Genomic DNA, 22194 nt, shown 5'->3' on the forward strand with positions numbered 1-22194 from the left:
CTATGGAGATAATACTGCAGGAATCCAGTGGACAAACACTAGCACAGCATCAATTGCAGGTGTCACTGCAGTCTCCACTCAGTCCAGTCCCTGCGTTTAGTGTCGCACTGGGCTCTGCTGGTGCATGTAGGTGTGCTGTGCTGAGAGCAGGGCTGTCTGAGACGGCGGTCTCTGCCCTTGCAGAAGCTGTGTCTGCATGTTGAGGGCTGCAGGCATTCCGAATCTGCCTGCTCATGTCCTCAAAAAAGGGACTTTATAGAGAAACCGAGATGGAGCAGCAATGTCTGCCAGCTGGTTTCTCCTTTGATAGTGGACAACTTCTCCCTTTGTATTAATGCTGGCCCTAACTGGCTCAGATTTGAAGCCTGTGAGTGAAACTGGACATCGGTCCCTTCAGAAATGAGTTTTTCGTTAAAAGTGAAGAAGTTGAATCCTGGCTGCAGTGAAGGCAGCCACAGAATCCCTCCTGGCTTAAACTCAGCTTCTGCCCTTCATGCCCACTGCTCTGCAGAGAGACTTCTGGTTGCTCTTCATGCCATTGAAAGGCTGGTGGTAGTCCTTAAACAGAAGTAATTCTGCAGTGGGTAGAGGGTTATCAGCAGAAGCACAGGGCTTCAGTGGGCAGGTTCACTGCAGGCTCCTCAAGGTGTGAACAAAGGCCAGTGCAGGGCTTTTCTCCTGTTAGAAAAGCAAAACAACCCCACCAAAACAAACCTGTTGTCGTGCTTGGAATTACCCTGTTTAACACATGGGTGAGCTTTACACTTTGGTTGCTGTCTCTTAGTGTAAATTCTGCAGGAGTTTGCAGAGCAGAGCACAGCAGAGCACAGCTTTGTGCACATGCAGGTGGAATGGAGCAGGGGCCCTCCAGCTCAGCAGCTGCACTGCAGGAATGCAATTCTTGGTTATTCAGAAGTTATTTTGTGGTGACTGCACGTGGGGTTTTTGGGGGGCTGCTGTGCACAGCAACTGGATGGTGTGGATTTACCCATTGAAGGCTGCAGTGGTCCACAGTGGTGTGAAGATCAGTGTCAGCTCTTGATTTGCATTTCTGGAAATTCACATAGTTTGCATTCTGCTGTAGATTTCCAGAAATGCATCTTTGCCACATAGAAAGAAGGCACCTCCTGGGTCTTCGGTTCACCTGATCTGCACATCAGTGTCAAAAGCTTGGGGATGGTGAAAATAGTGCAGATAATTTACAATGCAGAGCAGTCCTGTTTCTACTGTTCATGGTGGTATCTTAACCCTGTGGTGGTGGCAAAAGGGTATTATTCTGCCAGGGGCTGTTTTTTACTCTTCCCATATTGCTGCAAGACAACTGAACCTTACGTGCTTTGTGTGTCCAGGTAAAGAAAGTCACTGTCCTATCTTCTGAGAGACAGGTTGGTTGGTGGGCTTGAGGTAAAGCTGCTGTTCTGATATGTGCTTCTGAAACAGAATTCCGCTATCGCAATGGCACCGAGCAAAAACTCAACAGCAGCTGCTAAACGGCATTTTTCTTTTGGCTACATGAAGTAGTTTCATAACTCACAACCCCGAGAGGACTTTGTGCACTGCTGCAGCTTTTGCAGCTTTCGGTTTGCTTGTGTTGGTGCATGGCTGGTTGGAAAAAGCTGCATGAACGGTGTAACGGTGTGTTCGGAGAGAAAAGCAATGATGAAAGTTTAACTGTACCCTGTTCTTTTCATGTTGTCTTTCTTTCCGTTTTTCTTTTAATGACCATGTTACTCTTGCATTTTATCTTTTCTTTTGCTGCCCAGTCTCCCAGCTACTTTCTCCCTGACACTCATCACTTAGGGGTGTGCAAAGAGCCGGTCCCCAAATACCACACTGATCAGAGGAGGCTGGCACAGCTGAGGGAGCTCAGAGCCAAGTTCTTCCTTTCATAGCCTCACCATGGCTGAGCAGAAGGGATGGAGAGCTGCCCGGATGGGTCACAGCAGCATTCCCACAGTCCTCTTTACTTCAATGAACACACCAGAGCCCTTGCATGATCCTGTGTGGCGATTGACTCCTTCTGTTTGACATTCTTGAGAATCCAGGAGCAAAAGTACTGAAATGCAGAGCAAAGTTGAAGGGGTTTGGAACCGTTCCACGCTCAGCATTTCTAAGATGTAAAGATTTTTTTTTCACTTCTTCCAGCAGAATTTTCAAAGCAGTGGAAATTTTGATACCGTTGTCTGAATTTTAAAAAAACAAAAAAGTTTTCTATCTGCACTGAAGCATAAATGTTCACCGTTATTTAACAGATGCTATTTTTAAGGGCACTGTAGAATAGGGAATTGTACAAAGCGTGGTCTTTGTCTGCACCATTTCTATTTGTAATGCCACAAATGCAGACCCTCATCCTGGACCGTTCCAATTGCAGACACATAACAGGCTTTGGCTATGCACTTTTCCTGGAGGGCAGGCACAGAACACACGTGGATCATGACTCAGAGACCCACAAGCTCTGTCAGATAGAGCTGTGCTTTGTAGCTGAGCTGGGGGTGTGAGCTGAGCTCCCTGTGGCGCTGCTTTCATAGCAGTGCGTTTCCACGCTGACATTTGGACTGGCCAAACACTTTGCACACCTCCAAGTATCGTTTTGGGCACTTTCCCATCTGTCATTTTTGTTCATCTCTCTCTGTCTTTCTTGATCTTCTACCACGAAAGCAGACACAAGAACGTCCTCTGTTAGTGCAGGATGAAGACAAACTAAAAAAGCAGCACATCCCTACCGAGACAACATTTCCCCGGCAAGCAAGCGAAGAAACTCTTCCAAAGGTTTCTATTCCGATTCCTGAAGAGCATAAATCACTCAAAAAGTGCCAGCTGTACTCTAGCTTTTTTCCATCTCCACGCATCCCCTTTATGATGTCTTTTCTTGTGGTGGTAGCACTGACTGTTTGGTGGCTGCTCTTTCTCTGAGTGGGAACAGGGTCACGTGGAAACCTCAAGACCAAAGCTCCTGAATCTCTTGGCCGTAGCATCAGCTGCATCCTCCTTGTCCGGGGCTCTGATCTGCGCAGCTCGTTGCCCCTGGGGGGGACACCCTGTGACATTTGCTTTAATCCTGCTGTTCTCTGTGTGGCTGTGAGCTGGGGCCTGGCAGGAGTGGTGATGGATTGCTGCGGATGCTGGGACGGCTCCCATCTCAGAAGTGTGTGTTCCCAATTGCAGATGCTTTGGCTGTAAGAGGGCAGGCTGACAGCCCTAACGTGTGGCAGGAGGTCTCCCTCTATGCAGCCACTGCTGAAGATGTGCTGTTAGGCTTTTTTCGAACGTAAGGTGTTCTCAAGCAGGACGTCTGATGGTGATCCAGAAACCCAAAGAGGCTTTTCAGCAACCCACCGAATCTAATCCATAACCACTCCTTGTCCAGGAAACCAAGACTGGCATTGAAATAAGTAGCACTGATCATCAGTGCTGCTATTAGTGTTAACTTAGAGATAGGGACAGGCAGCTTCTCATTCTCCCAGTGGGAAGCCCATGGCAAAGCATCACAGCTCCATCTTGCGCCCGTATTCTCATTTCAAAGCAAACGCATCGTGTTGCAGGAGAAAATGCATTAGAAGGAGATATTTATTGTAAGCATAGATCAGTCTTTTTTCTCTCTCTGGGTGGTCTTGGTACCCCTCAGCTGTGTTCTGTTTAATTTGTGTTGAACTAACTGTAGCATGTTTGCTTAGGTCACAGGAATGGGATAACCCACTGTTACACTCGTCGCCTTTGGTAGCATGTTGATGTTCCAACTCTTCCATTTACCCGAACTGTAATAAGACCACTGTGCTCAGGCCATAGCTCCAATGTTAAAGCCATCTGTTGTTTTGACTTCTCTAACAACAACAACAACAAAAACCCGTTGCATGCTGCTTGTTGTTTATTGCCTACCCATGTAATTGTCTGGATGATGCTCTTATTTATCCAAGTTAACTCAATAACGAGCGTGGTCGAGTTGTGTAGGATGGGCAGAACCAGGTCTGCAAGCTGGAGGGAGGATGGGGCATTGTGTCCATGGGGTTTCTTTGTGTATATAGCAATTCTGTGAGTGAGCTGAGCCACCTGCTTCTCCTTCAGCAGCAACGTGCTTTCTGTTGCTTTCTGTATAGTGTTGGTGTAGGAAGAGTTACTTCTGAACAGCCTCCGGTGCCATCAGTGTTGGCAGCTGCTCCAACAGCGTAGAAGAGAAGGGAGTGCAACTCTATCACAGGGGCCAAAATATGTGAATATATATATATAAATACCTGTATTTATAACCCTTTGTAGATCTGTATCTGTGCGAACAGTGTTATTTAAGAAGCTAGCAGATATGCTTACAGGAAAAAGGCGCAAGGCAAACTAGTTATGTGCACAACTTGGCATGTGCTGGCTCACCTTAAGGATCCCTGTCTGTGTAGAGACTGAGGCTCTTAAATGCTGCCTCAGAAATGTAGGTTATGAGTGAAACCCTCCGTCTGATCTCCAGGAATCCTTCTGATCTGTCTGCTCTCCCCAGTTCTTGTAACATGTTCCTATTAGTTCACCAGTTTGTGCCTTTAGGACTTAAGTTTTCTGCTGAATTCCTTGGAAAGTATTCTTCCCGTTACAATACACTGCCTTTAATACACAGTCTTCCTCTTTCAGCAGTAGGAGTGGCAGAAGGAAATGTGTTCAGGTGTACCACAGCCCGAAGGAGAGCTGTCAGCAGCCCCAGGGAGGACAGCTCGGGGTACACGTGGCTGAAATACAGGAGCTCTGTGTTGAGATAAGTGGGCCTTGGAGAGGAGAGGTGGGAGAGCCGGGACGTGGAGTGCTCCTGCAGTGCAGAAGATGATGGAGGGAAGAAGCTTTCCAAAAAGCTCTCTGAAATTGGAGCACGCATGGCGAGATGTGGGAACCATTCACCCTCCACAGCACCAAGGGACAGGGAATGTTCTCTTCTTCCTCTCTGTGTTCTGTCCGTTTTTCATGGAGAAGAATTAGCCACACATCTCCTGCTTCCTTCCAAAAGCCATTGCTTGGATGGTGGTCACTGAGTGCTGGTTGGGCTATTGCCCGCTGTCTGTCTGAGCTGATGATAAATACTCTGAAGCCATAGCAGTGGCTTTTGGTTGCTGTCTGTCTGCCATTTCCAAAGGACCTGAAGTCTGAAAGCTTTGTTGGGTGCAGTGTGTGAACACAGTGCTCAGGGTGATCTTCCAGAGTGCTGAGAGGTGCACTCTGTTGGCCACTGCAACTCAGTTCTTTAATTGAGATGCTCTCTCTCTCACTTTTTGTTACTGAACCTTGAGATATGGCTGGATACCATCAGCACAAAAAAAAACCCTTAAACTGTACATTCAGAAAATGCTCAGGTACGTTTTTGGAGTTTATAGAGCAGTTATTGAAGAACTTAAAGAGACTGAACCAGTGCTTTGTCTTTGTAGGGCAGCATAGGGGCCAGTTGTCTGTATTCATTCAGGTGGATATGATCTTTCATGGCAGGGAAGGATGGGAGCTTATCAAGAGCAGACACATCCCCTGGCTGATGTTGAGGTGTGTTTTGGGAATACCTGCAGTCCGTTGTGCTCCATCCTGCCCTGCCAGCCACCTCTTCCTCTTCTCTGCTTGCTTGTATGGCAGATGGAGCTACAGCAGTGCCCTGAGGCAACCTGCTGGGGTCTTGTTTTCGTGTGCTGTGTGTATGGTGTGCATTGTGCTGTGCTGGGTGATTCCTGCTCTCACTGCATTTGCTGGATGTCCATTTGAGGCATGGCACTGCAGGAGGACTGCAGGGCTCTGGCACCATCCAGCTTAGTGCAAGGGTGGAGGTCTCAGGTTTTCATTAAGGAATGCAGGTGTACTGAGCTCACGTCTTCCTCAGGAACAAACATGCTGCAAAGTACTGACAGCCCGTGTGATTCTTACTTCCAAAAGGAAGCTGAAAATATCTGCAGGTAACCTCATCCCTGTTTGCATGGGAGATCCTGATTCTTAAACGTGAGGTGCTGCAGAAGGTGACATCTCAGTGACTCTGACTCCAGAAACGTGGCTGCTATGGGACTGCCAGCAGCGTTGCTGTTCAGTAGACTTTCCCAGTGCTTTGCAGCCTGCCTTGCTGCAGTGGGACTCATTGGTGCTCACATGTGGGTCCCAACGGCTGCACTAAGGGACCAGCTGAGGTTCAGCCCCCTTGTCCTGTTCCATCCTGGAGCTGGTGGTCGGCTCTGTGCTGACTTTCTATTCTGAGTCTTCTTACCCTGATATCAGCTCTTCTGATCTCCAGATCAAAGGCAGAATAGTTTCTTGGGCTTTCATGCTTTAACATAGAGTGGCCATGTTTTCTTTTCCATTACTAAAAGGGACAGCTGGTATTGTCTGCACCTCCTGCTGTGTGCTGCTTTGCCCAGTGGGATAATGGACAACGAACTGAGGATTCTCCATAGGCAGATTGTGTTGGGACTTGGAATTAAGAATAGCAGCAGTTTCCCTTCCATGCAGTTTGTACAGCAACTGGCAAGGACCCTGCAGTGCTCAGTATTTGCAGTGCTCAGTAGTTGCCTCCAGTCCTGGAATAAAGGGGAGAGGTGGGTTTCCTTGGCATTCCTCCTTTGCCATATCTGTACCTCGGGGTTCCTCAGGAAGTTTACAGATGAAGCATCTTTCAGTTTGCTTAAGCGTTGGTGTTTCGTCACTCTGGGATGATCCCACTGTTTCATTGGGTTTTATTTTTCACTGGCCTTGAGCTGATGGCGCCTGTTGTGCTCTGCAGGCTGAGGTAGGATGCTTTCCTATGAACAGTGTATCCCAGAGCAGGGGGTTACTGATTCGTTTGGAAATGTTAGGTCTCTGCTTACTTGTGCTGGTGACATGGGAGACCCTGATGTGGTGCTTTCTCCCGTGTCCCTGCTGGCATCTCTGGGTTTATAACACCGGAGGGAAGGGCTGCAGGCTGTCTGTCCTTGGGGCAGTGATTTGTGCCCCTCTGTGACCTTCTAGCAGTGGTACATTGGTAGTGTTGGATCCGTTTGTGGGGACTGAGATTTTCTTTTTAACTACAATGCTCTCTTTTGGAACACTTTTTTGGCTTTGTATTTTTTCTCAGATTTTTCTTTGTAAATATGTACATTTATCATTAATAAATGTTACTGCAAATCACATTCTACTTTCCACTGCTTATTAACACCAAAGGCCTATGACCTGTGCTGAGGTAACCCTCGGTATTGCCAAGCACCAGCAGCCCCTGAGCACGTGCAGCTCATGCAATGGGATCCAGGTGTGGGTCCACGAGCTGTGCCCAGTTGCAGCTGCAAACAGCTGGTGCAGCTTCATGCTGCTGTGCAGAGGGGCACGAGGGCTGTTGCTGATAGCTATGCATGCTTACGGAGTGGACAGAGTAATTTTATTTGGGGTTAAATCCAGCGTGATGCAGAATAGCTTTGTTTGCAGAGGTGCCACGAGCTTCAGCCCTCTTGGAAATACTTAATGTGCCTCCAACTTCTCACTTCTGAGTCTGAAAGATAGGTCCAGTCGTTTGCTGGAAGCCTTCGGAGTGCAGAAGCATCACAGGTCGTGTGTCACTGCTCTGCCCCTCCCAGCACCCGCACTGCTCTGCTCTGAGGTGAGGATTGTGTTGCACCATTGCTGTGGCTGTGGACTCCCTGGGCTGCACGTAGCACAGTGCATGTCTGGGAGTCTTTCCCCTGATGTTGTGTTACTTTGAGGAGAAAAAGGTTCCCTTCTGCTTCTGTAAGTGAAGCAGCCACATCTGTAATGAACCAGCACCTTTCTGCTTGGCAGTGGAGTCTTCACTTGGCTTCCTGCTGTCTGCAGCTGCCCAAGCTGTGTCCATGGCCAGAGGCTATGCAGAGTCATTTTAACGTTACCTCCCAGCTTGTGTTCTGTGAGGTTACTTCCTTTGGGAGAAATTGTTTGGGATGTGCTCTGTCAGTGAGCCCAGTGTCAGAACAGGGCCTGGGCATCCTAAATGGAGCAGGCAAAGTGCAGCAGCACAGAGCTGATATGTGTTGATGGTCATAAACCCTGACAGTGTCCACATTCTGTCTTCTGTTGCTGCTAAACTGAACCTAATGCAATGTCTGTATTGCCACACGTGGCTTTTTTTTTTTTTTTTTTTTTTTTTTTTTGCTGCAGAGGACACTTGAAATAAGAAGTGCACAGCACTGAAGAGGAGCTGAAGCCTGGAGGAGATGGGGAGGGAGCAGAGCGTGGGGGGGGGAGATGCTTTTGGAACCATCTCCCTCAGCAGCCTGAGTTTGGTAACGCAGTGCTGATCCTGGGCTTGTTTCACATTGCAGGGTTGATGCAGTGCATTGGAAGTGGCTGCTGTGTATCTGGTAATACCTTGGGACTCTGCTTCACGACAGCATTTGATCTTTCCCTTTAGCTTCAAAGCACGCTGTGTATTTCCCTGCTTTGCCTTTCACTTGGCTCAAATTCTCTTTCCCCCTTCTGTTGTCTGACCAGGCTGGTCAGGACGTTGTGATCACAGTGGAAAAAACAGTGGTCCAAAAATTGAAACCCATAAGGAATGGCAGTCACTTTCACATGCCAGGTTTTTCTGAACAGCTTCTAAACTTTCTAAGTTCTGTCTTTAAGGCAAAGAAGTTCTGTGAGATGCAGGAGGTATCGTAAAAGAAGGATGTCTTGTTTTCTGCTTTCTAATACTGTTTACTCATAGTGCTTTGACAGCTGTGGGATTGAACATTCGCCATTTGATCTGGGAGCTCTTACTGGTGAGTGTGGTTCTCTGCCAAAGCACCATTACCTGCTCGTGCCTCTGCAGCCATCACCCACGTAGCCTGCGTGCATCTGTTTGGGGATAACCTAATAACATGCACCTGGTAACTGCTGCAGTGCCAGGGTGAGTAGGGAGGTGATGGGGAATAGAGCATGAAATGTGGTTGGTCCAGGGAGTTAGCAGACACTGCGACTTCATGCACGAGTTTTTGCAATAGAGGAAAGGTGCAGACAGCAAAGAGTGCTCATCCCAGGCAGTGCAAGGAGCTGGGATGGCTGCTACACGTGGTTGTGTCCTGAGGCAGAACTGCAGGTTCTCTGGCAAACACAGGCAAACACAGGCAAGCATCACTTTGCATAAGAACACTTCAGAAATAATCCTTTCAGCCTCTGGTGTCAAAGCCTGTTATTAACTTATCCCCAGTCTGAGTTATTTGGTGTCACTTCTTACACTGCAGCTTTCAGAATCATCTCTGTCCTCAGTTTGTGCCAGCACTGGGCGTGCAGAGGTCTGTATTCAGCAGGGTGACCTTTTAGTTGCTCATGTGTGGTTGAATTTGTTTCTTCTGGGGCACTGCATCCCTCCTTGTGTTTTCTTTATGCTGTGTATGGCTGCAAGCACTCCATGCACCGGGGTTGGTTCTGTGCCTGCGGGGGGTGGAGCGGTCTGTGGGCCTCCATGAGAACGTGCAAATCCAAGCCTTCAAAGTAGGAATGCTTTTGCATTTGTTAAGTGAAGCAAAATCATGATAAGATCAGAATGTGGAACAGATGGCCAAATTCCCAGCGAGGTGGATTGCTGTGTTTGGTTTGGGATGAAGGTAATGTTTTCTTGCCTACACGCAAACTTCATTTGTAAATACAGGAATAAACATAGTCATATTGAAAAAACAAGTGTGCATAAGTAGATAATTGCATATAGGAAGAAATAGCTCTTAATTAGCCTGGCTTCTTAATAGCGGCGCAGGAAGGCAAGAATGAAAGCACTTCTGTTTAGTTGATCTTATCAGGATTTCAGTCTGCATGTCTGTAGCTGCGCTGTGCTCTGTTGCAGATGTGTATGGCCACACCATGGAGCTCACCCCAGCTTTTCTGCCCTCCTGTGCTTTTTACTACGTGAGATGCTTCTGCAATGCAAGTGGTTTTTCTCTGTGTGGAAGGGAGCTGTGGAGTTGTTTGCATTGTATGGAGTTGTTTGTATTGTGTGCAGATGTTTTGTCTCTCCAGTGGATCTGTGTTTGTGTGGCTGCTCAGTCTGCTTTGTTTTAACTGTGGATTGCATTCCTCCTTTTGGTTGAACAGTTGGTATGGAAGGAATGTTGCTTCTAAGGCACTTCCCATTAAAATCCAGAAGTTACACTGCATCATCTCGAGATGCCATGATTATTTTGCAAGCTTTGAAATGTAAAATTAAGGAGATGTCAGCGAATGAATCCAGGTTTTAAAGCAAGATTAAGTCATCGGCATTCAAATCTGCTAACCTAAGATTGTATTCTATTTTGTGAAGCATTGCAGTATAATACCTTCTGTTACACAACATGAGGATGGGGCCTTTAAAGGTCCTCTTCAGCTCAAACCATTCTGTGGTTCTGTGATCTGTACCTTCTGGAAGAGCACGTACAGAAGAGGTTTGTAATCAGAAACAGCACTTCCACATTTGTGCAGCCCGATCTGCTCATCACAGCACTGATCACCGTCCCTTTGCTCCTATTAAGTAGATTTCCCTAAGCAATAACCCAGGAACTTAACAGAAGCCCAAGAGGCTGGAAATGGGAATGGATAGAACCTTACAGGTAATCTGCCTGTTGCATAAAGAAGCTGGGCACAGAAAAACACCCGAGAGGAATGGGAGAAGAGTCCTTTCTGGGAGTTCTACTAAAAGAAGCTGCTATTTGTTCTACACAAAGCAGTTATGCTTCTTAAGATACTATTGAGCTGTGCCATTAGATGATGTCAGCCAGGCTGAAAGCTTCTGATGGATCACAGATGTGTTGTACCAAATAACCCACGGGCTTCAGACGTCACTTTTTAAGTGCAAGTTACAGTTTGTTGGTTGCCCAGAGAGTCTTCATAACAGAAGGTGGTGCAGTGGTTTCTGTTCATCTTCGTGCCATCACCAAAATTAGAATTATGGGTGACAACAGTGGATGTGCCATACTTGAATGAAGATGTAATCACTGTTGTTGGACATACAGATGCGTGCCTGTTTTTATAGCTTACCAGAAGTCATCAGTGAGGCTGTCAATTATGGGTAAGAATTAGCAGTAGCATTGATTTCAGTGGCATCTCATTGTTTTTTCCCCCTTGTTGCCTGATGCTCAATGAGGCACACGTCTAAAATTGTACTTGCAGCTTGTTCTGCCCTTCCTTAAAGACAACCTACCATGTCAACGAGAGAAACAGCATTTCTGGGGCATGGCAGGGTTGCAGCCATCGCTCCCAGCTGGCACTGAAGATGCTCTCCTAAGCATAAGTGTGTATAATCACTTGGGTATTTGGAAAGACAGCCCATTTGTGCTACAGCCCTGTTTTGCTCATGTTTTAACTCTCTTTGTCACTGTTGCTTTCCTGCTGGCTCCCAGAGAGAAGACCTAGCTGGGAACTTGCTAATGAGCTGAATGGAAGGCAGAATAGCACCAGCCAAGCCCTCTGGCTTGTGACAGTCTTCTGAAATATCCCAGGTGCTATAGATGTGCTTGCTTGCTCCTTGGAAGGCTGCATTGCTTTATTCTGGTCTTCTCAACCGCATGTTACCACCGATGCCAATGGTGCTGTACCTGCAGCAGGTTTAGCTATTGCAAAGGTTTCTGTTATCCCAGAGAGCAGCAGCAAAGTGGGTGCAGGGAGGTGGCATTCCCACATGCCAGGAGCACAGCAAGGCACGGGCTTTGCATGTTGGTCGTGCGTGGTCCTTCTGGGTTTGTTCTCTTAAACTCCATGTGTGAATTTAAACAGTGTAAAATATTTTGAGGAGTTAAAAGCAGACTTGGTGCATGGCTGTGGTGTCACTGGTGGTTTTGTCTGTGTACGGAGGTCTCCACTTGCTACACTGAAATTATTCCTGTTTCCAAACTGGGCAAAGGGTGCGAAGCGGTGGTTCTTCGTTCAGTGTTGTTTTAATGTTAATGCATTGCACCGTCACTGCATGGATTGCTGACCTACCAGGACTGTCAGTGCATCCATCACATTTCAGAGGTTTTCTTAAATGTTCAGAATCCACTGCTGCTGCACGCACTGACGGAGGTGCTGTAAGAGACCAATGTTTTGCTTCATGTCTTCCTGTTCTTCCTAACCCTCTCTCTCTCTCTCTCTTTGGCCTTCTTGTGTATCCCTTTCTTTGTAGAATATGAATGACTTTCTCTACAGAGAGGATGTGGCTGAAGAGCCAAAGAGGAAAACTGTTAACCCTGGCTTTGAATGGGAGGGCCCAAAGCAGTCGGTAGCTTTTAGAGAGACCCCAGTGCCGCACGCCTCCGAGCCTCCTCCACGTGGTGCATCCCCCGCCAGCAGCCAGGACCACGAGGAGGAGCTGAGCCGTGCCCAGGGCCCCTGTGCAGCTGTGGAAGAGCTGGTGGCTGGCTCTGAGCTGCCCGAGCCCACCGCAGCCCCTGCTGCCCCTCTGCTGCAGCCCCAGGGAGGAGCGGAGGTGGCGGAGGCCGGCGAAGACAGATTGGTGGGAGAGCTCGAAGGCAAATGTCACGGCTCGAGCAGTGCAAGCGAGCTGCCCGTGGTCATTCGCTGCTTCCAGGTAGCCCTGCTCTCCCCACGCCTCCCTGATTGGCTTGGGAGTGGAACCCCAAACACTGCAGCAAGCAGGTGCCCCAGACCCACGAGGAGGAGTTGTGCTCCCTCGGCTTGGGCACTGTGTTGGCGCTGAGGACCCACTCCACGTCCCGCAGTCGGTGTGCGCCAGCCCCTCTCAATTGATCTCTGCACTAAACACAAGGTGTGCTCCAGCACAACGCCATTTGCCTTTCTGCAATGAAAGTGTCCTCTGACATCCCCTGAAGAGGAGCTTTTAGGCTTAAGGTTCTTGCCATCTCCTGTACTGCAAGGCTGAGCCTTAGTGCAGCACAACAAATTGGATGCGTTGTCAAGTGTGCTTCATGAGACATGGGCATTGACATCCCTTTCTCCTCCCCACCTTGAGAGGCATTTTTGCCTGCTTCAGTGTTCCTGAATGTGAAATGCTCCCCTTCCAGTAGATGTCCGCTTCCCCTCTAACAGCTGTGGTGGCAGTGGTCAGATTTGGGACAGCAAACAGCAATGGAGTGATGGGGGCAAACACTGCGGGGCTGAACTAACTCTTCTTTGGGATGATTATCAGGTGGTGGACGGCTGATTTCTTTCCTCCCCATTTCTCTTCCGAGATGTTCTGTCTGACATTGATTTAATAAAAGTGAAAGGCTTAGGATGGGATGAGGGTTTTTAATGAAATGTCCCACTTGTCGTCAGGGTGAAACTTCTCAGCTGTGAGCAAATCTCCATTTGTCCAGGGGTTGTGTTAATCGTGTCAGTAAATGAGGGTTATCTCTTACTGGCAGCTGGCCGGGGAGCTTCTAGTAATGAGGAAGTTCATAATCAGAGGAGATGTTCTTTGTGGCATGGTGACACTGCTTGGAGCCTCACCGCCTTTGTTGGGCTGAGTTGGTGCCGTGGTATCTGGGGGTGTGGAGGATTTCTGCCTGATAAATCCTTACACGTGAGCTTTGACTTCTTCTTGAGAAGTGTGCTGGAGCAGAGGCTGAGCAGTGAGGGTTCCAGGCTGAGCAGTGAGGGTGCCAGGCTGAGCAGTGAGGGTTCCAGGCTGAGCAGTGAGGGTGCCAGGCTGAGCAGTGAGGGTTCCAGGCTGACCTTGGTTCCCACAGAGCTTTTATCAGATCAGTGTCAGAACATTTGCTGACCCCAGCTGTGGTGTGGGAATGCTGGAGGGCATTGACTGAGCTCTTTCACACCTGTCTCACAGCCACCCCTAGTGAAGACACAGACAGTCACCATCTCGGACGTGTCCAATGCTGTCAAAAGTGAAATTCCAACAAAAGAAGTTCCCATCGTTCACACGGAGACGAAGACCATCACCTACGAAGCTGCACAGGTAAGGTGTGTTCTGATTAATCTTCCAGGAGCTTAATTAAAGCCATCCCAACGTGCAGCTCCTTGGGGTGATCCTGCAGCACCACCTGGTGCCGCCTGCCTTCCTCTGAGCAGCTGAGCCACAGCACAGAGGTGACGGTTGACGCTTCAGGCACGCGCTGATTTTGGAGTCGCAGCGTTTTTAGCATCCCTGAAGAGTAATTACCTCCTCAAGATGTGCAATTACTTCTCAAGATGTGCATGCAAACAGAATTTATCTTCAGCTCTGGGATGCAGATGAGGCTGTGCACATTTGGCCAGAGCTGGCTTTTTTCATGCTTGGCTTGGTTCCCCCAGCTCTCCTTGCTGTTGGTGCCTCTTCAGAACTCTATAAACGTTTTTGGAAATGTTTGAAGATTCTCCTTTAGTCCTCAATACTAAAACAGGTGTTGAGGTGGTGGATCTGTACGTTTCCAGTCCTGGGGCTTTGTGCTCAGCCTCCAGGGACCCACAGAGTCCTTGTCGTGCAGCTGAGAGTCCTTCAGCCAGCTGCAGAGGGGATCGCTTCGTCTCTTAATTCCTGCAGTCTGCTTCTGAGATGGGATTTGTCCTCAGATTGCAGCCTGCTCTGTTGGACGTGGAGCCCCTTTTTCCGTCCTCGCTGCCCACAGAGGTTGATGGTGTTTGTTTTTGTCTCCCACAGACAGATGGTGGCAATGGAGATTTGGACCCTGGCATCCTGCTCACTGCTCAGACCATCACATCGGAGACCACCAGCAGCACCACCACCACGCAGATCACCAAGGTAATGGGATGAAGCAGTGACAACAGAAACAACAAAGTAAAGCATCAACACGATAAAGAGATGGGCAGAATTGAGTAACAGGGGAAGGAAAAAAAAAAAAGGAAGTTTACATTCCAGCTCCTTTCAAAAAAGAATGTGGCTAACACCTGAAACAAAGCCTGGGGGCCCCAGGACTGCCTGTGCTGTATTAAAACGATAGCTGATGTATTACATGGAGTCAGGTCTGGGTGTCAGCTGTAGCTGTCCTGTGAGGCAACAGGAGAGAAATACACTGTGAGTCAGAGCTCTTCCCTGGCACAGTTACAAGAAAGGATCATGGAATGCTTGACGGTTTTTGTCTGTGAGCAGTGGCAGTCTTCCTCTGTGATTTTGATACTCTGGTATGACAGCAGTGCTCGGTAATCCTATTTTTGGATGCCATCTTTAGGCAGGCAGCCCCAGTGCACTCGAATTCCTCCTCGCTTCTCAGCTAACAGCAGTTTTCCCTTTGTGGCAGACGGTGAAAGGTGGCATTTCAGAGACACGGATTGAAAAGAGGATTGTCATCACAGGAGATGCAGATGTGGACCATGACCAGGTAGGAGTCTGGATGCAGTTCAGAAGAGCTTCTCAGCATTGGCACAGGCTGGAGCTGCACTGCCTTTCTGAAGATAATTTAAACAGCAAACAACCTAGGGATTGTTTTCTGGGGTAAAAATAAAGCTCTAAAGCTGATTTCAATAATAAATTCCTTTTTGACAGTAGGCAGTTTCATAACTGGGACAGCCAAGCTTAATTCTGCCCTGAAACTGGTATTGGCAGCAGTGGTTTGATAGAATTGCTTTGGAAAATCGTGATCTAAAACAAATCTGCAAGAAAATGAAATAAGTTTCCCTGGTATCTGGATTATCTGCATTAATTTTCTCAAACCTTACAGGAGAGGTTGCTGCAGTGCAGTGCCAGAAGTTGTGTCGTAGCACTCAGCACCACTGGAGAAGAGATGCCTGCATTAAATCTCACAGGCTTTATATGAGAGCCTTGGTGATGAGTCAGCCTCACTGGCCTGCAGCATGTGTTGGAAGTGATGCTTTGGTCATCAGAGAATCATACGTTAGATTTAATTTTAGTTGCAGCTATCACGGGCCTGGAAAACACTTGTACAACAGGAACTAGTTAGTTAATTCTGACAGCAAATAGCTGAGAACGTCTGCAACGTGCTCGTCATGCCTGCTGGAAGAATAAACAGAGTTTGCTTAATTGCTTCCATCCGTCTTCTAGCAGGGGCAGCTGAGAGATGTGATGTGTTCTTAGAAAGCCATCTTGCCTTTAACAAATAGCCCAGTGCCACTGAAAGCCGTGCTCTGCCCAGCTCCCAAATACATCCACGTTTCCTCTGCATGGAGCTCACTGCCAAGCTTGGACTCCAAGTAGTGTGCACAGATCCAAAATGGCCTAACGATTCCAGCACCTCGTCACCCCGTGCTCCCATTGGGATCAGGAGCCTTCAGGACGTGAGAATTCTCTGCTTGGTGTAATGTGCACCATTGATTCCTGCCATGCCTTTCAACCATGCTTCCTTCCAAACTGCAGCCAGGCAGCTTTGCTTTCTTTCTGCCCAGAGTTAGAAATAAGCTCTCGTTACCTCGAGCTCCTCCTGGCCCTTCTCTGAGATGTGCTCTCTTGCAGGTCCTAGCTCAGGCCATAAAGGCAGCGAAGGAGCAGCACCCGGACATGTCGGTGACCAAAGTGGTTGTGCACCAGGAGACTGAGATTGCCGAGGAGTAGCAGGGCTGAGTAAGTAGGGAGGCCACGTGCCATAAAGGACAGTGCTGTTTCCTCTTCAGGGCAGGCAGCTGATCTCAGTGCAAGGGATGTTGGGCTGAACGTGGTCAGAATTTAAGGAAAATTACTGTTGTTCACCAAGCAGTCCTGCTCAGACTGTTCCTATTGGATCTCGTAAGGCTGGGGTAGCAGTCACAAACACAGACCAATCCTGAAGTGGAAGTGAGCCCCTAAAAAAGGTCTAAAAGAAGCGAGATGGGGGATGGGGCTGCTCTGTGTTGCCACTCATCTCCAGCTCCTCGAGAGCATCCACAACTGCAGGTTCCACAGATCCCTGCCTGTGTCAGCTCTGGGCAATGGGCTCCTGCTGCTCTTGACCTGCCTGGAGCATCGCTTCTTTGGTGGCTCTTAGAATTGGTGCTTTGGGGACAGGCACAGGGCATTGCTGGGACAGATGCCCAGCAGTGCAGAGCCCAGCCTCACACACAGCACTGCCCACAGCTCATCTCTTCTTCTCAGCCCTCCATTGACTTCAGGGAAGCACATTCCTTTTCACAGAAGGATGACTGTGAACAGCCATAGCTTACCCTGTTTCTCTTTCTAGGAAGTGTTCTTTCCAGATGACACCAGGAAAAAGAAACAGAGCAAAACTACAAAACAACTACCTGGAGCACAGAGACCTCAGAGCTACACGACTTCACCCTCAGAGACTGCACATCCACATCACTTAGCAGGAGTTACGCTTTGACATTTTACTTGGGATTATCCAGAATGCACTGGATCCTATTGGATATAGTTTGTTGGGTTTTTTTTTTGTTGTTTTTTTAATATATATATATATAAATACATATATATATATAGTGACAGACAGTATGCCATATTTCTAACTGTACTAAATATTTTTACAGGTTTTCAATTTTGCATTCCCTCTCACAGCTTCGGATGCAGGCTCAGACACATCCCGCAGGGCTCTTAGGGTTGCTTGGTGGGTTTTTCCTGGTGGTGTTTTTTTGTTTTTTTTGTTTTTTTAAAGTCTTATTCCCTCAGCCTGGTTGGGCCTCGTGGAGATGCAGCTGCATCAGAGCATATCCTGAGCGCAGGATTTGTACACGCGTTCAGAAAGCAATGGGTCCTTCTGCCAGAAGAGCCACTTGAAAAGGTCAGACTCGAGTTTGTGCAGCGTTTCCTATTAATTACCTCCATTTGTAGCTGTAGGCAGTGTGAGACTCCTGCAGAACACCCGGGCACAGAGCAGGGCTTCTACCTTCACCGTGAGCTTCATAGAACCATTAAGGTTGGGAATCTCAGATCGCCATCCCAACCCCCCCATGCCCACCCAACCCTCATCCTTTGGGGTTTCCTCACCTTTGGGTGTTGGACCCCCAACGTCTGAATGCAGTAGGGTTGTGTGGTGTAACATATGCACACCTCCTTGTAGTTGGCTAGCTTAAGGAATACTGGAAGTTGCTTCAAGTATCTTATACTGTGAATTCTAGAGCTTTAAGAGGACTGTGGTAGGTACCTCCCCTCCTCCCATGCATCCCTGCTGAGTGCTCCCTGCCTGGTTGTGTTTTCTAGATGTCATTAAATTAAAAAGCCCTTAGAAGTGTGTGTTTAGGATATTTGGACTCTGGATGCTATTAAGGTAGTCTTATGCAGCATTCACAGTAACTGATTATTTTTTTTCAGTGTCAGTTTTTCACTTGTTGGTGTTCTTGATTTTTAAATGAGGTTTTTTTTCCCCCCTCCTGGTGCTATTTAAAGCTGTACACAGTACCCACATATCAGGGCAAGGTGTTGCATCCTGCTTTCATTTAATTTAAAATCCTATAGACAATCCTTCTCCAGGCCCGCAGGCTGTGTTGGGAGAGGGAACCTTAAGAGGTTCAACATTGCTGGTTGCAATAAAGCCAATTGTGGAAAGCAGTTCCACAATCCCCCTGCATGCTGGGGAAGAATCTGTCCTTCGTGGCTGCCTTGCTGGAACGAAACACCAGGGCTCTATCTGCATCTTTGGGCTGAGCTTACAGACCACATACAAAATATCTTAAATATATATATATTAAAAAAAAAAGAGAGAGAGAAAGTAAAGCACATAACGTGCAGTTTGTTTGTGGAAGCCCAGCCACCCCACTCACACCCATTCCCAAACCCTCGGCCATCCCTACTCAGTGGATGTGACCCAGGACTCACTGCCTGTCCCCTCCCAATGCTGAGCTCCATGGGAATGCCATCTCCATGCCCTGGTTTCTCCTTCCAGCATTTAAATAAAGCTGTGTAAAGTCTGCCTAATGCTTGTGAGCGGTAAGATTTGGAGGATGCCATTTTTTATTGTTTTTTATTTAGTGTAGTGTGGCACAGTGGTAGCTGAAGGCGTGGGGCGCTCTGCTGCCACTCCCCAGTCAAGGATGGGGGAAAATGGCAATAAAACCCCCTGCTCTCTGCTCTTTTAAACTTGAATGATTTGTTTCCGAAGTCACTGGAGTTAGCGGAGGCTGCAGGGACAGCAGACAGCCCTCAGACTGCATTGTGGCTCCGTGTCACTCCTCAGATTCAGGTGCACGTGTTGTTAAGCTGTCAGTATTGATCGGAGCCCGCGCTGAGAGCACTGGGGCTGCTGGATGTGTGCTGTGAGCCTCACGGATGGCTGAGCTGCAGCCTCCCCTCCGGCTGCTCCGGGGCTCAGTGCCCTCCTGGAGCATCCTGTGCTGCCCATTAGATCCTGTCTTCCTGGGTCCACCTGAGCAGCCCCTTCCTTGCTTTCCCTGCAGCACAGCCCTTCCATAACACAGCATCTCTGCTCCCTGTCCCTTTTCCAGGAGCTGAGTTCTTTGCTCCTGCCTTCCCAGCCCGCTGCGTCGTGTTGGCCGGGAACTGGGAGCACATTAAGAGAATCTCAGCTTTACAGTGGTGGATTAAGCACTTACAGAAACTCAGCAGTCACAGGAGTTGAGGGGAGCACCGTGCAAGGCTGGTGCATGGCCACTGGGCAACCTGCAGGCATGAGAGGCGTTACCCAACAGGCTGCACGAGTGTGCACTAACACAGCTGCGAATGCCCCTTTTTAAGAGGTCACAGAATAGAACAGCTATTCTTTTTTTTTCCTATTTTTTTTCCTATTGTTCTTCCTGCATTTTGGGTGGTTCTTTTCAAGCTGTTCGTCCTCACGCTTCCCCCTTTTAACCTCTCGCTTCCCTCGAGCGCTTCCAATAAGACAGAGTTCTTCCCCACGGTGAGAGCTCTTTGCTGGGGTGGCTTTGGGCAGCGCAGTGCTGCTGAGCACCAGGCAGCTCCTGCCCATGGGGCTGAAGGCAGCAGCAGGAAGCATTGCTCTGTGCAGCACTGCTTTGTGCATCAGTGCTCTGTGCAGCATTGCTCTGCAGCACTGCTCCAGCTGGCAGCCCGGTGTGCAGCCCTCACCCCTTCCTGCACCAGGTTGTTAAAGCTCACTGTGTTAGGGACAAAGCAACTAAGGTCTATTTTTATGAACGTTCCCAGCTCTTCCCACTCCACAAATTCACCCAGAGACTGTCTTGATTGTATAATATACATTATATGGAAGCTATTTATATATGAATGAATGTTTTTATAGAAGGAGCGGGGCTCGTGACCCGTGCTCATCCATTAAATCTGGCTCCAGTCACCAAACAGCAATTTTGGGCTATTACCCACGGACTGTCTCATTTCTGGTTTCATGAACTGTGGTTTGCTATTTCCTAAGTGTACAATTCCCTGAAGAGGTGGTAGTGCCCTGACCTTAGAGATTAAACTTGTAAAAAACACACACAAAAAAAAGAACTTAGTTGAGATATGAAGGAGCTTTGTAAAGTTCTTAAGGCAATGGTGGATTGTCTAGGCTAGCTGTTTACACTCTTCTTTCTAAAAATAGGAACTTATGGGCAGATCTTTATAGACTGAATAGTGATGGGAGCTCTTATTTTGGACTTTCATAGTAAATCAAAGGGAAAGTTGCCGTAGCATTTAGACAGATGTAAGTGTTCAGTATTGCTTCTTGTATTGCATTTTTCAATAAATTTTCAAACAAAACCACATCCTCGCCTCCCAGGCCGTTTCCTTGCCAGGTCTCCTCCAGCACTGCTCCCCGAGGTTCACTCCGTGCCCTCTGCAGCCCCACGTTGGGATGGGACCCCCAAAGCAGAGCCTGGGCGCCCCGCTTCCCCCACGGCATCACCGCTGAGCAGGTGAGCGCTTCTGCAAAGCAACCACTGCCAAACCCAGGATGGCTGTGGCCGAACCGGGGCACGGATGTTGTCCGACACCACTTCTGTTTGCTGGGGAGGCATCGGCCCATCCACAGCATCCTTAAGAGCAGCAGAAATACCCACAGGAGCGCTGACACGGCGCGCCTGGCGGTGCTGCACGGGGGCTGAGGGCCAATTGGCTCTCAGACTGCTCCACGTTTTCAACTGCAACCCGCTGCAGGCAGAGCTTAAAAGGGAGCCATAGAAATCAGCCACAAATAGTCGGGAAACGGCCGCTGCTGGAGCTGCCCCTTCCATCAGTTCTCAGCGGTGTGACTGACCCAGCGCAAAGAGGGAGCTGAAATGCACATCGGGTTGCTGAGGCAGCGGCGCCCCAGGCTCCGAGCTTTGTCCAACCCCATTAGGATCACTGTGTGCGCCAGCGAGCCCCAAATGCTCCTTAAATAACCCTGCCCTTGGGCTGAGGAGGGCTGCTGGAGTCCCCAGTGCACGACCCAGACAGAACCCTGGCCCTGCAGGAGCAGCCCTGTGCCATAGAGGGAGATGCAGAGGGGTCAGAAACACGGGTTTGGGGCAAGAAGAGCAGAACTTGGCACAGTGCTCAGCTGGGGAGGTGAGGAGTTGGCCCTGCGTCCCTTCAACCCCTGCCTCAGTTTCCCCCCTTACAGAGCCTGCCTGCAAGGGATATAAAAACAGGCAAACAGACACCATGGAAGTGTAAAGGGATTCCAATAAAAAGGAAAACCACCAAACCCATATCCCAAAGCAGACCTCCTGAGGGGCCCCACACCCGGGCTCTGTCTCACAGCTCCCATCCATTTAGAGGAGCCGAAACCACTGCTCCCCCACTCCCACCCCTTTCCTGGTGCCATCAGGAGCAGAACGTTCCCATATCCGCATCCCCAGATGGGGATATTTTTAGGCTGTTGATGCCATTTTGGGAGCCTGCTGTGGGCAGGGTCAGTGCTGTCACTGGTGACACCCAGCACCCACAGCCCCTCTCCCTGCCCGGGAGCCACGAGGAGCACTGGGGCAGCCCTGCACCCCATCCCCTGCATCCCAGTGATGGGGACGGGGCTGGAAACTCCCCTATTGCATCAGCCCCACCAAGACCTGTGGGCTCCATGCACCGTAGCACCAGCACCCATGGGTGCTGCAGCTCCAATGCCCCCATGATTGCCCGGTCTCTGTTCCCATCAGCAAGATTCGGGGCTCAGAGCATCCCTCCTGCTCTGCACAGCACACAGCCCCACGCCAGACCTCCTCCAGGAGGCCCAGCCCGCAGCACACCCCACCAGTACAGCCCAGTTGCTGCTCCACACTGTGCTGCTCAGACACCACAGCGCTCATAGTCGCATCACTTTGGTCCACTCCATCACCACTGCATCCCTCTTCCAAAACCCACAGAGCAGCCAAACCTTTCGGTCCCTTTCTTGGGGACAGGGAGACCTCAGTGCTATGGGATACATCCAGGGGGGCTCAGAGGGGGGAAGGGGAGCACAAAGGGGTGTTTTCAAATCACATCATTCTGGAAGTTTTGTATTTGGAACCTCTGCTTGGAGGAACTGAGGAAGCGGAGTCGTTAACACTGAGCTGAGCCTCGAGGTCAGTGCTTTCCTTTGCATAGAC

The 22194-nt window shown here is 49.0% G+C and overlaps 1 protein-coding gene across 43 annotated transcripts in view; it reads left to right on the forward strand.

The window, feature by feature from the left end:
* Nucleotides 1-20394, forward strand: part of EPB41 (erythrocyte membrane protein band 4.1) — a 75708-nt gene extending 55314 nt beyond the window's left edge. For 24 of the 43 annotated variants that reach the window (XM_046903543.1, XM_040651662.2, XM_046903541.1 and 21 more), the window contains 7 exons: nucleotides 1350-1385; nucleotides 12047-12451; nucleotides 13670-13798; nucleotides 14480-14581; nucleotides 15078-15158; nucleotides 16247-16354; nucleotides 16947-20394. In XM_046903543.1, coding sequence (XP_046759499.1) covers nucleotides 1350-1385; nucleotides 12047-12451; nucleotides 13670-13798; nucleotides 14480-14581; nucleotides 15078-15158; nucleotides 16247-16345 — 852 coding nt within the window. In that variant the 3' untranslated portion in view covers nucleotides 16346-16354; nucleotides 16947-20394. The other 19 variants (XM_046903542.1, XM_040651674.2, NM_001168004.2 and 16 more) reach the window with 10 other exon arrangements.
* Nucleotides 20395-22194: the final 1800 nt, after the last annotated feature.

The sequence above is a fragment of the Gallus gallus genome, chromosome 23, assembly GCF_016699485.2.
Source record: "Gallus gallus isolate bGalGal1 chromosome 23, bGalGal1.mat.broiler.GRCg7b, whole genome shotgun sequence".
Classification (NCBI taxonomy): domain Eukaryota; kingdom Metazoa; phylum Chordata; class Aves; order Galliformes; family Phasianidae; genus Gallus; species Gallus gallus.